Here is a 15,151-nt window from a genome sequence, read left to right as displayed (position 1 = left end):
TTGGGCATCCTAGAGCTTTCTAGCTAGTAGTGTTATAACTTATAAATGTAAAATGTTGAAATTTACTATGAACGTAATCGATATTACATTAGACAGGTTTAACATCAGCAAAAAAACAAACAAAAAAAACAACCAAATAAATAAATAATGACGAATTCGTACGAAGAAGAAATTCCATGAAAGAACAACTTCAACATTTATCTAAGGCATGACTTGACTTCCTGTTGTAATTGTCATCTTGCAGACGTAAGACAACTAGCCGTTTCTGATTGGTTCAGAAATATGGAATCAGATGACGTAGATGTCAAAGGGAAAGGTAACTTTCGGTCATTTCTGGGTTCGGAGCACGACTGGCTGCTTTTGTGTACAGCTGCTGCGGGAGGTAAGAATAAGCTTGCCGGTTAAGCAGGCTATCACTCTCTCTCAAGCTGAAACCGTAAGCTTATTATTGCTTTTATCCGTTTGTTGAATCGTGTTTGGTGTGATTTATTTGGGCCACATTAAACCACTTCCTCGGTGGGTTATAAACTTGCTGCCGGTTGCTCAATGGTACCAGCAACATGAGGCGTGATTTGCCATCATTTCGTCTGCCACCCGTTGTTAGGCATCCTATAGTCATTTTCTATTTAAACGCTACCAATTTCAGCAGCATTTCCGTTTAATAGTCCTTAATTTACTAGCGAGATTTTCAACTTGGATTGGTTGTAGGCGGAAATCACGCCGCTTATACTAAACTCTGTTTTACCTGCTATATATTTTTACGTCTTTTTCTAACTAAATCCGTCCAAAACGGATACCCGACGTTGCCATGGTGATGGCTAATTGACGCGTGCCTGTTGCACGCAGCGTTTCTGAAGTTCAGTCGTAAGGTGTTACGCCGGTGAAGGGACGGATAAAACGCAACATTTCCTTGGAAGCTCGCTCACTGTATAAATGAGGTTATTTGAATATTATGCCGGAAAACTAGAGGCTGAAGCTAACCCGCATGCTGGGTCACGCAGGTGCGTCATTATTTGGAAATGAACACGTCCTGTCATTGCGAAAGATATCTTTTCCCGTTATATTTTTTTACTCTTACAATATGTAAGCTGTATACATTTATGTGTACGCAAATGGAAACATAAACCATGATATGGGTAACACAAAGTACGGTTCTGGAACTGAAATGTCTCATTCCCCGGCAGTTTTCTACCATTATCTCTCAGCCATTTTTTTTTTTTTTTTTATAGGGATGCAAAGAAATGTTTGACGCACATTGGATGAGTCACTGAAATGTGAATCACAGTTGGTGTAGACGGATCCAGTAAGAACAGGGAACGGGAATTACATTGAGTTCCTTGTGATATCACGTCATTTACGCAACAATATAAGAACTTTTTTTTTTTTTTTATGTAACATTGAATCTACAGCAGGTTATTTCTGAATGAAGCCTGTTTCTCTTTTTTTCCCTTTGAGCTCGAACCTGCGAATTCTGATTATGACTGATTCAGATTGTCCTCCTAATAATTATTAGACTTAAAAGGGAAAATTAAATGTGCGGAGGGATGTTTGTCATGTGTACTATTGTGAAATCAGGTTATATGCATTAAAGCAAGTGTGTTTTTATTAACAAAAGCAATGTGTGAAAGTACATGCTGTTGGTTTAAGCATTTATTGACCAAAGATGGTGGGAGTTGTGGGGGCGTAGTTTCTCCAGCTTCATTTTACTAAGTTTGCACGCCCCCTCCTCCCCGTTTTTCCTGCCAATCTACTAATAAAAGGAGGCCACCAACTCCATACAACAACAAAAACTAGTAGTAGTCCAGAAAACAATTTTAAAAAATCTGCTGTTTTTTTTTTTCTCTGAAGTATCTGACTTGATTCATGGAAAATTGGCTAACCAGTTGATTTCTGCATCTCTACTTAACATCTTTCACATGCGTGCTACAAATAAACACTCAAACTACGCATCAACGTTCTTTTTTTTTTTCTTTTTTTTTTTTCTTTGGCCGGTAAAATAAGATGTTACAACAAATGTTGCCTGCAGTGCTTTCTGGGAGCTTTAGTATCTCAGAGACTAAAATCTGTATCGGGTGTAGGCATCAAGGGCAGTGAGAGACTGCAACTGGTCTAATATAATATTGCAAAGCAGAGTGAATCCAGGGAACCTAACCTATAACGGCTTACCAGATATTACATCCAAGCAATGTGTATGAGATGTTAGGAAAATTGCAGATCCTCTTTAGAAAGTTTTTCAAAGTGAATGGAAGTACTCGCCACTCTACCTTCAGCAACGACCTACATACTATATGCATTACGATTAACCCTTTAGTAAACCACTACTTGTTTTGCAGTGTGTTTGCATTCCTGGTTATATGTTCTGCAGATGTTTTTTTAAAACCTACTTTCGCCTGTTTTTAACTCCTACGTCCTCTGTGGTGATAGGTCGTTCTCAAGCTGAGCCTGTCTTATAGTGGCCTTTCACTGACCACCGAGTGGGGTGAGCCTCAAGAGTATTGTCATTGGTTGTCTGTCGCTCTATCCTCTTCAGCCTCACTCACAGGGCTGTGGTCTTTGGATGGTAGCCAGTCTGGTCAGAGGGGGGCAACGTGTCCTTACTGCTTCATCCTTCTGTGACCTCTCGGATAACCCCCTATTTATTTCATGAAGGCAGACAAGTGTTCAAGGCAAAGGGAGGGACCTGCTGAATGACTTTCATTCAGGAAGGCTGTACATGCAGTTAGAGGTCGGCTAGTTTTACAGAGTGAGGCGAGACAAGAGGGTGGTAAGTGATGAGACTGACTGTTGTGAGTTGTGTTGGTTAGAAGGTTTGTTTGAAACACGTGAGGCTCTCACTACTTTGATTTAATAACCAAATGTTTTGAAGCGAGTTCTGTTTTGATGGCAAGCCTGGCATCAGATGAAACTTTTCTTCCCATTTTAATTGGGTGGAGTTATGTGTAATCATTTGAACATTTTCCTAGATCTGGGCATGGGTCAGTAGAGATTCTCACAGTATGATAACCTTGTGTAAAAAAATTACCACAGTATTACTGTATTTATATAAAATTCCAAAACAAAATCTGTCACATACAGCAAGAATATAGAATTACCCCCTGCTAAATGTAATAGTAATCAAGAGCTTACTGTTAAGGATATAATATCCATTAGACATTCTGCTGTTTTAATAAAGTGACACAAGAAACAAACTATTGGCTCATCATTAGTTAGCTTTTTGCTCCAGTTTGCTCTTAGCTTGCCAACCCCTGTTTTAAAACAGCATAACCCTAGTTGAAGAGATGGGTGGCGCTCCTTTCTTTTCCAGAAATATTTCTAAACTGTCAAATTTGTTTTATTGAAAGCAAGTGAAGCCTTCTTTGAAGTAGCAGACCATTAATGTTCAGCAACAGGTGGGGGCCCGTCTACGCTATGCACCATACAGTCTGAGAAAACGTTATTCATTTTATTTCATTAAAAGGACTTTGAACTATAGAACCAGAATGATGGAAAATTTGAATGATTTTGATACGAATAAGTGGCCCACATCTGGTTTCTGATGGTAAAGCCTCTATAATGATGCTTTTTAACATGTAAATTACATTTGATTTATATTTAACCTTTTTCTTGTTCGCCCTTTTTTTCTTCCAATTCTAGGTGAAACAGTGGGCCAAATTCTTTCATCCTACGCCCGTGGGACCTTTGAAAAACTGTGTGGGTCCGTTCCTGTTTCAGGATAAAGGTCCGTTTGCGGTCGATAAACCAAAAGCTGCTTTTCAGTTCCCTTCTACAGACACACACTCTTCTTGACTGCAGGATGGGCGCCCAATCCGATTCAACCCTCCAGTTGATCCTCCTCTTTCCAATCCGCCTTCTGATCTGGCTGTACTCCCTCATTTCCTTCTTACCCTGGTACTTCATCACCAGAGCTGGCCAAAAGCAATCACAGTCCATGAGAATGAAGGCCCGTTCTACTACAGGGTCCGCAGAGGGACCATACCGCTCTGTGGACCACTTTGATTCCCTGGCCACTGAAGACTTCCTGGGGAAGGACACCCTGGATAAGCTATTCAAGCATGCAGTGCAGCGCTTTGGACCAGCTGACTGTCTCGGCACCCGAGAGGTGCTGAGCAATGAGAACGAGGTTCAGCCCAATGGCAAAGTGTTTAAAAAGGTAAGGCTGTCTACTTTTTCACTACTGGCTCTTCAGGAAGTCCAGCATATTTGAAGCTTCGCCTGGTTGTTTCTCCTTGTAGCTGATCCTGGGAGAGTACAGGTGGCTGTCCTACAATGAACTGGACTCTGTAGTGAGTGAGTTTGGCAGCGGACTGGCAGCTCTGGGACAGCAGCCCAAAAGCACCATCGCCATTTTCTGTGAAACCAGAGCGGAGTGGATGATAACTGCTCAGGCATGCTTCAGGCACAACTTCCCATGTAAGTAAAACACAATACTCCCCGTAATAGAAACGTTAGAAAAAAAATCAAGCTGTATCTAACTAGCTATATTTTGCAGTGGTGACATTCTATGCTACACTGGGAGAGGAGGCGATTGCATATGGGCTGAACGAAACCGGTGTCACTCATTTGGTGACCAGCATGGAGCTGCTGGAAACCAAACTGAAAGTGAGTTGATCTGTTAAAGCAGAGCTCAGGGGGCTTCTGTTCAAATTCTTTATGTCTAATTAAGTGGCTTTAAAAGCTATCATAAGATCTTCGTGAGACCAAGAAAAATACTTGAGTATAATGTGGTGCATTGTGTACAATAAGAACATGTGGAAATGAGATTAGGTATAGCTTTGAATAAATGTAACTGGGTTTATGTTTGAAGCTAAACAATTTTTGTAACGATTCTGAAATTACGCTCTAGCTCGATATTTGTTTTTCATTTCACAATGTTCACGCATGTATTTTCTCAATCGTGTGGACGTTCAGCCTAGTTGGAGTATGGGTGGATTTATTTAGGGCCACATCGTTCAGACTTTTGTTTTTTTAAACGATTCTAAAACCACGGATCCCTTTTTTTTTTTTTTCTTCACTTCACAACCATGCACCACTTTGTGTCAATCTGTCCTATAAAATACAAATTAATCGATTGCTTCTCTTTCCTGTTTTGTTTGTTGTTTGAAGAGCTGTGGTCGAGTTAATGATTTGTAGTTCTGACCAAGAAGGCTAGCTGCTACCACACAGTTACTAGACCCACATTGCAAGAAAGCAATAAATTCTGTTGAAAGCAACGTATCCCCAGAGAATGAGCCCTCACCTCTAACCCGCATCTGAATTCAGCCTCTGAAATTGACTTGTTGTATGTTTGGGGATTTAAAATGTAAACCTGCTTGTTAAATGATCAACTATCAGCCCCTAACCAGCCTTAGCTTGCAACCAGGGAAATCAATATTGGCTTAAAACCTGTTGTCAATAAGTTTTATGAAGCTTATTCCATACTGTAGGATGACATCATGATAGGTAGCCTGGATGGGGAAAAAAACTAATTTAAGTTGACAAAGTTATTTCATTTACTCACTTATTTTCATTACTAGTTTATGTCTTATGTTTAAGCTATTATGGTATTGAAAGTCAAAAATGTGACTTCTAAAATTGTAGAAACCCTGAATCATAGATGTTGATTTGTGGACAATAATTACATGTTGGAATACAGAATGTTCTGGACAGCAATGGACTGTTTTCCACTAAAATGCTGTTGCATGACTGTTTTGTTTTCCGGTGTAGAAACGTGTCCTGTGATAAATCACTGGCACTGACTGACCTAACAAGTCCCAAATAAAGTAAACAAGTGACTTGTGTTATAAAGGGGGTTGTGCTTCGGAGTGAGACTAACATCTGATTGATTAGTGTTAGATGTGTTGAGGTTCTGTCCCGTTCAGTCCTTAGGTTTTATGTTCAGTTTTAACAGAATGATGGAGGCTGCCAGAATGCTATTCAGAGGCTTCAGAAACCACTGGGTGACATAAATCAGCCATCTGTTATTAGGAGTCTACCAGTGAATATAGGCTAAAATATCTGATCATTTGTCCAGAAAGTACTACCACAGATCTCCAAACTGAAGCACGTCATCTACGTGGACCAGAAGAAAGTGAACACAGAAGGCTACCCAGCGGGACTTTCCATCCACAGCATGCAGGCCGTACAGGAGCTGGGCGTCCTGCCGGAGAACAGTGTGTATTTCTTTAACTCGCTCTAGTTGTGCTCTTGAATTTGACCACCCCCAACAAAAGGAGTAAAAAAAAAAACCCACATGCTGTAAAAGACAATGATTGTTTGTTTTGTTTGTCCTGCAGTGGAAAGGGAAACTGTGACGCCCCAGCCCTCTGATCTGGCTGTGGTGATGTACACCAGTGGTTCTACAGGCAGACCCAAAGGAGTTATGATAGTTCACAGCAACCTGATTGCAGGGATGACAGGCCAGTGCGAACGCATCCCTGGACTTGGGTAAGTTTCATGAGTCACTTATTATTCTCTTTTTTTTTAGGTTTCTAAATATGTTGTTAAATCAGATGCTATCCAGTATATGTGTTTTATATCAAATGTTTACAGCAGGGATGCCCAAGTCCTGTCCTGAAGAGCTACTATTTAGAAACTTTTAGATGCATTCCTGCTCCAGGTGTGTTGGAGAAGGGATGCATCTGAAATTTTGCAGGATAGTAGCTCTGGAGGACCGCACTTGGGCACCCCTGCTCGAGAGTAACCTCTGTTTGCCAGTTAACTCACATTAAAAGTTGCATTATTGCAACAGTGTGCGTTTCTAACCATCAACAAAGGAATTTCTCAGAGTTCCTCATTTTTGAGATAAGTGGAGCAGAAAATATGCTGTAACTACTAGATTGAACCTGTGTTCTGGTAGGCCCGACGACACTTACATCGCCTATCTGCCCCTGGCTCATGTTCTGGAAATGACAGCGGAAATCTCTTGTGTAACATATGGCTGCCGGATCGGTTACTCATCCCCTCAGACTCTGTCCGATCAGGTAAAATGCCCCACAATATGACGCAACGGTGTGTTTTATCTCATTACCATGTGAGTGGGTGTTCGTAGGAGTAGTCTCACCCATCATTACTGTTTGTTTAGTTAGAATATTTTGGCTGATCTTGCCAGTTCACTTGATAATGTTCTCTTTTAGTCCACTAGAATAAAGAAGGGAAGTAAAGGAGACTGCTCTGTGCTCAGGCCCACTTTGATGGCAGCTGTGCCGGTAATAATCCGTCCTTACGTTTTTGGTTTTTCGCTTCACTTACAACTTTTCTTATTGCTCATTTTCCAACTCCTCTTCTCATTTTCTGACAAAATGAATCCTTTCCTTCTTTTCTCCTAAAAAAGGAAATCATGGATCGCATCAACAGGAATGTGATGAGCAAAGTGCAGGAAATGAGCTACATTCAGAGGACACTGTTTACTCTGGGCTACAAGTATAAACTGGAGCAGGTCAAGAGAGGCTATGACGCACCTCTTTGCAACATGTAAGAAACCCACATGCTGGCCCCCCTTCCCCTCAGTGCCCTCTTTACTGGCACATGATGTGTTTGGCTTCAAATTGAGAAAGTACGTAATGCATCTTTGCAGGTTGTTGTTCCGGAAGGTGAAGAAACTGCTGGGTGGGCGAATACGGATGATGTTGTCTGGTGGAGCTCCTCTGTCCTCAGCCACCCAGAGGTTTATGAACGTGTGCTTCTGTTGTCCGGTGGGCCAGGGCTACGGCCTCACCGAAACCTGTGGAGCCGGCACCATCACAGAAGGTACGTTAGATTTTAAAGATGCAGACCGGTGTTTGTCGCAAAGTCATAAAAAAAACACCTGCACAATGTCGGACTGCCTTAGGGGTTGGGAATAGTTTACCTTTAATGATAAATTCACTGTACTAGAGACTTCGGTAAACAGGTCAAAAGATAAAGTATGTTGCAAAAGTCTTTCACATATTTCCTCATTGCGTCAACAAACCTCAGTTTGTTTTGTTGGGATTTTACATTACCCCCCCTCCCCCTCCCCTTTTTTACTCTGACAGCCTGAATAAAACCAAATGCAACCTCTGGACTTAACAAGCCATGTCATCAGTAAATAAAGCCGGCCTGTGTGTAAAGTAATCTCAGTAGTGTTCATAGACCAGGGGGCAGGAAATGTGAAAGAAGGTGGTTTGGTAACAGAAGAGCGAAATCAAACTTTGTAGCCTCCTTGCAAAATGCTGTTTGTTGATGAAAACTAACACTGGAATACACCAACTCCAAGGTGAAACAGTGGTGGGGATGCTTTTCTTCAGCTGGGACAAGGAAGCTTGACAGAGTTGATTAGAAGATGGATGAAGCTAAATAAATGGCATTACTGCTGTTAAAAACTTTTGGAAACCATGCATCTTTTCCCTCCCATTTCAAAATGAGGCAATACTTTGTTCTAAGACTTCCGCCCAAAATCCTAACAAAAGACACTGACGTTTTTGAACATAACATGACAATATGTGACAAGGATGTGAGTAGTCTTGCCAAACACTGTAAACAGTTCTGTATTTGATTAGATTTTAATATTATTTGATCTGTATTCAGCCTCTTTGTTTAGCTGCTTGTGTTTGCACTGGTTGACGGGTAAATATATATCCTGTAAAACTGTTTTGAATCCGGTCTATGAATGACTGATCTGAAAAGAAAACTGATAAAACACAAAAAGTCAGTTAACTCTCTGGTTGTACAGTTGCAGATTTCAGCACCGGCCGTGTTGGAGCTCCTCTGATTTGCTGTGAGGTCAGACTCAGAGACTGGGTTGAAGGTACTTCTAAAAGAACATGTCGCTACATGATTCCCTCAGAGTACAGAACAGAAACTATTTTGTGATTGCAGGGGAATGATGTGTCCCAATCTGCCTGCTCTGTTTACCTCTCAGGTGGCTACACCAGCAAAGATGAGCCAAATCCGAGAGGAGAGATCCTGATTGGTGGGCCCAATGTAACCATGGGTTACTTTAGGCATGATGGCAACGATCAAGACTTTTTTGTGGATGAGAAAGATCAGAGGTGGTTCTGCACTGGAGACATAGGAGAGGTTTACGCCGATGGCTGTCTGCAGATTGTAGGTGTGTATGTTTATCTAATTTGCTTGACTCAACAGTTCTTTAGTTTTGTTTGCAAAACACACACTGTTTATGGATTCTGTTAAGAGAAACTGCACTTTTACAGTTTATAGGTTGGTTCTGTAAATGCTTTTTTCTTTTTTATATATATCTATAGATCGCAAAAAAGATTTGGTAAAACTGCAGGCTGGGGAGTACGTGTCTCTTGGTAAAGTGGAATCGGCTCTGAAAAACTGTTCTCTCATCGACAACATCTGCGCGTATGCAAACAGGTGAGGCTTGGGTTCTTACATTAAATAAGAGGCTGACCTCAAACAATTTTATTTACTTATAACCAAAATGACAGTTGGGTTTTACCATAAACACATTGAACTAAGCTGGGATATCTTGTTTAACCTGTCCTGATAGAACTCTAGTTGGAGACTATGACGATGTTTGCTTCCGGCTCTGTGCATGTTCACATGAAAAGGGCCGTTTGTACGACTATTACATCCTGTATTTATTTAAAAAATAAAACAAAACAATGGAAATTTGTATGTAAAAAAAAAAAAAAACAATAGTTCTGCATTGAAAATAAAGCAAATTAAAATAATTTTCTCCACCCATATCCTGCTTTTAATTCTTTAATGTGTTCAGGTGGTCTGGCCAGGCTCAAACAGAGCCTCCTTCATTATAACATGGTTGAAAGAGAGCCTTTAGTCTCACTATGACGTACGGTCCTCTGGGAAATATATTCCCTTTGCTATCATAATGATGCCCAGAAATCGTACTTGACGAATAGGATGTTTGCATTTGCAAATATAGATGTGTGTATACATTGATGCAGAGATAATACACTCTGCTAGTAAATGCAAATGAAAAACAGTTTTTTTTTGTTTTTTTTTTAACTTTAAAGTAAACACTACGTACTGTTAGGGTCACTTTTACAACAGAGCAGAGTGAGATAAATGGAGGTTGTTTCAGCTATACAGCTACTGAATGAAAAGGACTCAGAGACCTTCACATGAACCCTGTTTCTACTGTACGTTCCTGTAGTGACCAGAACCACGTGATCAGCTTTGTGGTTCCTAACCAGAAAAGGTTGGCTGAGCTGGCCAAGCAGAGAGGCATCGATGGAAAATGGGAGGAAATCTGCAATCATCCTGAAATGGAAAAAGAAGTTCTGAAGGAGATCACGGAGGTCGCAGCGAAAAGTAAGAGTTAGCTGATGGGACGCCCGAGTTGGGGTTTTTTGGGTCCATGATATTGATCCGACACCTAAATATAAACATTTGCTGAATCCCAGTGGGACACCTAATTAAAATCAGTGCCCAGACATGCTTAAAAACTCTTAGCTTAAGGGTGCAGTAAAAGGATACACTACAGGATTGTGTACTTCCTGACAGCCTCTATGATGCTGCAGTCTTTCCTACTGTTTTTTTTTTTCCCCCGACCAGTTGCTGAAGGACAGCCTTACTATGGTGCTTCAGCAGGTTAATTGGATTAGCTACTATAATGTTCTGACAAGGCATCTGAAGATGGATGTGATTCTGCACATACAGCTACAGACTTAAATGTGTGGCAGTTTCCTAAAATGCTAGGCTAACGGTAGCATGTTTTTTTATCACCTTTGACGCGATTCGTTGATAATCCAGCTAGTAGCATACAGGTCCTTCTCCAAAAATTAGCATATTGTTATAAAGTTCATTATTTTCCATAATGTCATGATGAAAATTTAACATTCATATATTTTAGATTCATTGCACACTAACTGAAATATTTCAGGTCTTTTATTGTCTTAATACGGATGATTTTGGCATACAGCTCATGAAAACCCAAAATTCCTATCTCACAAAATTAGCATATCATTAAAAGGGTCTCTAAACGAGCTATGAACCTAATCATCTGAATCAACGAGTTAACTCTAAACACCTGCAAAAGATTCCTGAGGTCTTTAAAACTCCCAGCCTGGTTCATCACTCAAAACCCCAATCATGGGTAAGACTGCCGACCTGACTGCTGTCCAGAAGGCCACTATTGACACCCTCAAGCAAGAGGGTAAGACACAGAAAGAAATTTATGAATGAATAGGTTGTTCCCAGAGTGCTGTATCAAGGCACCTCAGTGGGAAGTCTGTGGGAAGGAAAACGTGTGGCAGAAAACGCTGCACAACGAGAAGAGGTGACCGGACCCTGAGGAAGATTGTGGAGAAGGGCCGATTCTAGACCTTGGGGGACCTGCGGAAGCAGTGGACTGAGTCTGGTGTAGAAACATCCAGAGCCACCGTGCACAGGCGTGTGCAGGAAATGGGCTACAGGTGCCGCATTCCCCAGGTCAAGCCACTTTTGAACCAGAAACAGCGGCAGAAGCGCCTGACCTGGGCTACAGAGAAGCAGCACTGGACTGTTGCTCAGTGGTCCAAAGTACTTTTTTCAGATGAAAGCAAATTCTGCATGTCATTCGGAAATCAAGGTGCCAGAGTCTGGAGGAAGACTGGGGAGAAGGAATGCCAAATGCCAGAAGTCCAGTGTCAATTACCCACAGTCAGTGATGGTCTGGGGTGCCGTGTCAGCTGCTGGTGTTGGTCCACTGTGTTTTATCAAGGGCAGGATCAATGCAGCTAGCTATCAGGAGATTTTGGAGCACTTCATGCTTCCATCTGCTGAAAAGCTTTATGGAGATGAAGATTTCATTTTTCAGCACGACCTGGCACCTGCTCACAGTGCCAAAACCACTGGTAAATGGTTTACTGACCATGGTATCAATGTGCTCAATTGGCCTGCCAACTCTCCTGACCTGAACCCCATAGAGAATCTGTGGGATATTGTGAAGAGAACGTTGAGAGACTCAAGACCCAACACTCTGGATGAGCTAAAGGCCGCTATCGAAGCATCCTGGGCCTCCATAAGACCTCAGCAGTGCCACAGGCTGATTGTCTCCATGCCACGCCGCATTGAAGCAGTCATTTCTGCAAAAGGATTCCCGACCAAGTATTGAGTGCATAACTGTACATGATTATTTGAAGGTTGACGTTTTTTGTATTAAAAACACTTTTCTTTTATTGGTCGGATGAAATATGCTAATTTTGTGAGATAGGAATTTTGGGTTTTCATGAGCTGTATGCCACAATCATCCGTATTAAGACAATAAAAGACCTGAAATATTTCAGTTAGTGTGCAATGAATCTAAAATATATGAATGTTAAATTTTCATCATTACATTATGGAAAATAATGAACTTTATCACAATATGCTAATTTTTTGAGAAGGACCTGTATTTCTTCGCAGTTGTGTGCAGACAATAAAGGAAAAACAATCAAAGATGTTCTCCTGCTTCCTAATCTTAGTGCTTTGCCTTCAACGTCATAGCATTTAATGACTAGTGTTTCAGCTGGTCTCGGCACAGCTCCCCAGGACCGCTGGGGGTCTGAGGACATGAGCAGGTCACATGACAGACAGGCTGGGAACTGCAGGAGCCAGTACAGTTCATCAATTCAAACACGGATCATTTAAAAATGTCCTGGTCAGAACCCAGATACAAAAAGATGCCTGAGGTCAGATCTGGAAATTTCCAGTTGGTTGTTTTGATGTTATAATCACTTAATAACTGCCTCTGTACAGTATTTTGGATGTTATGTCCTCTGCATATGTTGTGCCAGTACCTTTGGCTCTGATGTTCATTTTCCTCCTTTTTTTTTTTTTTTTTATAATCTTTATAGTTAAACTCCAGCGATTTGAAGTTCCACTGATGGTGCGTCTAAGTCCTGAGCCCTGGACCCCAGAAACTGGTCTCGTCACAGATGCGTTCAAGCTGAAGAGGAAAGAACTGAAGAACTACTATCTCAACGATATAGAAAGAATGTACGGAAGAAAATAGTGCTGTTTAGAATATTACAATAATCATCACAGTTTGTTTCTGTAAATGGTTAGCCTAGCCTAGCCTTGACAAACAAATGCACAAAGGGAAAAGAGTCTGGCACTTGAGTTCACTTATAGATTTTCAGCAAACCACCAGCCCAAAAAACTCTTACAGATTTGCTACAGCAGGCTACCATAAAATTTCCGTCCAACGATTTCTGACACGTTAGGAGATTCAAGGTTTTTCCACATCTTGGTTGTTTACCAAAGTGCCTGAAAGGCAATGTTCTGTACACTTCTAATTGAACCAGAACACATTAAATTAACTTGTGATTGGTCAGAGTCTGGCCACATTGAAATATATATATAAATACAGTATATGTGTATTTTGTTTTTGCGGGGGTATAGGAAGAGACTAGTGTTCTGGAGTAGGGGAACACTCCCAGTATGGTTTGATTTTCTAGTTGGTAGACGACAACCCTGGTACCCAGTCAAACTGTTTGTGCACCAGGATTCAAGAATAATCTGTACATAGTTGTTGCTGTTGATCCATATGTGCTGCTTATATTTATACGTGTAGGATTTATGATCATCTGAGAGATGCACTAAAGTAGCGGGTCTTATTTCATCAAAAAGGTCAAAGACTTTCACAGCACTCTACTGCCATCTGCTTAAATCTGTCTCCACCTGGGTTCTAGGTGATTAAAAATACCACTGCTGCCCAAATGTTGCTGATTTATTGCTGAGACTTCCAGCACAAATATTAACAATGGTCACCGAAGAGGCTTGGAGTGGGTTATAGTGGAACCAGAGCATTGCTGCTACTATGCCTTCAGGCTGCAGTACTGGTGTGGTAGAGCAGTAGGAAGAGCCAAATATAGAGAAATGTAAAAAAAAAAAAGACTTTACTGCCGTGTAATGTTTACATATTTATTGAAAAATATGCCCACTTACAAACAGACACTGATGATTGATTAAAAGTGATCGTGTCTGTTTATTCTTTTTTTTGTTTTTTTGTTTTTGTTAAACTACTGTTGCTTTTTTTATTTTAAGAGCAAAATATGTAAAAGTAACTCAGGAAGACAAGTAAATGTATTAAAATATGAAATTGTCAAAGGAATGGTTTTGCTTCTAAAGAAACATAAAATGACAAGACTCTTGTAGGCACCTTATTTATTTAAGAGCTAGCATGCTTAACCCCTAAAAACTCTTCCTAGCAATAGTCACAGCTGGCATACTGTAACACTGTGCGTATCTTAAATCTGCTAACTGCTCAATATACAAATTTGGTATCTGAACTCTTACTTTATCATCTTTGGAGTGTTTTCTACGTATTTTTCCCAAGTATTGTTGTATTGATGGGTTTTCATTGTTGGCAACCACTTTTAAGATGTCTAGTGAGCCAATTTGTATTTGTTACTCCCATCATGACCACATGGCTTGTTGAACATTTCAGAAATAAACATGTTTTTCGTATTTACTTGTTTTACCTTTTTTCTACTCTTACACACACAAACACACACGACCAAAAAAAACGTATTCATTCTCTACTGAAAAAGATCTATCATGCAAACATAAAAATTTTAATACATTTGGACCTTCGGTATTGGTTCTAGAATAATATAGTGCCTTGCCAAAGCAATCATACCCTTTTGTAGTTTCACATTTTTGTCATATAACAGAATGTAGTGCGAGTGATAGACCAACTCGAATGCCATTGGTTTTTATTTTTTTAATTTAAAAAAATCTGAAGTGTTCATATGTGTTCAGCTCCCTTTATGCCAATACCCCTAAAGAAAATCCAGTGTAACCCATTGCAGTCATAATCCCCTTACTTTGTGAATGGGAATATACAGGTCCTTCTCAAAATATTAGCATATTGTGATAAAGTTCATTATTTTCCAAAATTTAACATTCATATATTTTAGATTCATTGCACACTAACTGAAATATTTCAGGTCTTTTATTGTCTTAATACGGATGATTTTGGCATACAGCTCATGAAAACCCAAAATTCCTATCTCACAAAATTAGCATATTTCATCCGACCAAAAAAATAAAAGTGTTTTTAATACAAAAAACGTCAACCTTCAAATAATCATGTACAGTTATGCACTCAATACTTGGTCGGGAATCCTTTTGCAGAAATGACTGCTTCAATGCGGCGTGGCATGGAGGCAATCAGCCTGTGGCACTGCTGAGGTCTTATGGAGGCCCAGGATGCTTCGATAGCGGCCTTTAGCTCATCCAGAGTGTTGGGTCTTGAGTTTCT

At 40.5% G+C, this 15,151-nt stretch overlaps 1 protein-coding gene across 4 annotated transcripts; it reads left to right on the top strand.

Moving 5' to 3' along the window:
* Positions 1-301: 301 nt before the first annotated feature.
* Positions 302-14,355, top strand: acsl4a (acyl-CoA synthetase long chain family member 4a). 4 transcript variants are annotated; one of them, XM_047354322.1, is made up of 16 exons: positions 309-382; positions 3,634-3,718; positions 3,793-4,150; positions 4,233-4,410; positions 4,490-4,599; positions 6,011-6,149; positions 6,273-6,423; positions 6,836-6,959; positions 7,113-7,184; positions 7,310-7,449; positions 7,553-7,725; positions 8,669-8,743; positions 8,858-9,046; positions 9,201-9,315; positions 10,079-10,236; positions 12,741-14,355. In XM_047354322.1, exons 3-16 carry the CDS (start codon positions 3,794-3,796, stop codon positions 12,896-12,898), a joined length of 2,139 nt encoding a protein of 712 aa, XP_047210278.1. In that variant the 5' UTR covers positions 309-382; positions 3,634-3,718; position 3,793; the 3' UTR covers positions 12,899-14,355. The 4 variants fall into 4 exon arrangements, with proteins under 4 accessions (XP_047210276.1, XP_047210278.1, XP_047210277.1 ...); XM_047354324.1 differs by lacking the exon at positions 309-382 and adding an exon at positions 983-1,001; XM_047354320.1 differs by having other exon boundaries at positions 302-382; positions 3,634-4,150.
* Positions 14,356-15,151: the final 796 nt, after the last annotated feature.

Source organism: Girardinichthys multiradiatus, chromosome 23 (assembly GCF_021462225.1).
Source record: "Girardinichthys multiradiatus isolate DD_20200921_A chromosome 23, DD_fGirMul_XY1, whole genome shotgun sequence".
Classification (NCBI taxonomy): Eukaryota; Metazoa; Chordata; class Actinopteri; order Cyprinodontiformes; family Goodeidae; genus Girardinichthys; species Girardinichthys multiradiatus.
The sequence above is the reverse complement of the archived record's forward strand: the minus strand, read 5'-3'. Positions and strand labels throughout refer to the sequence as shown.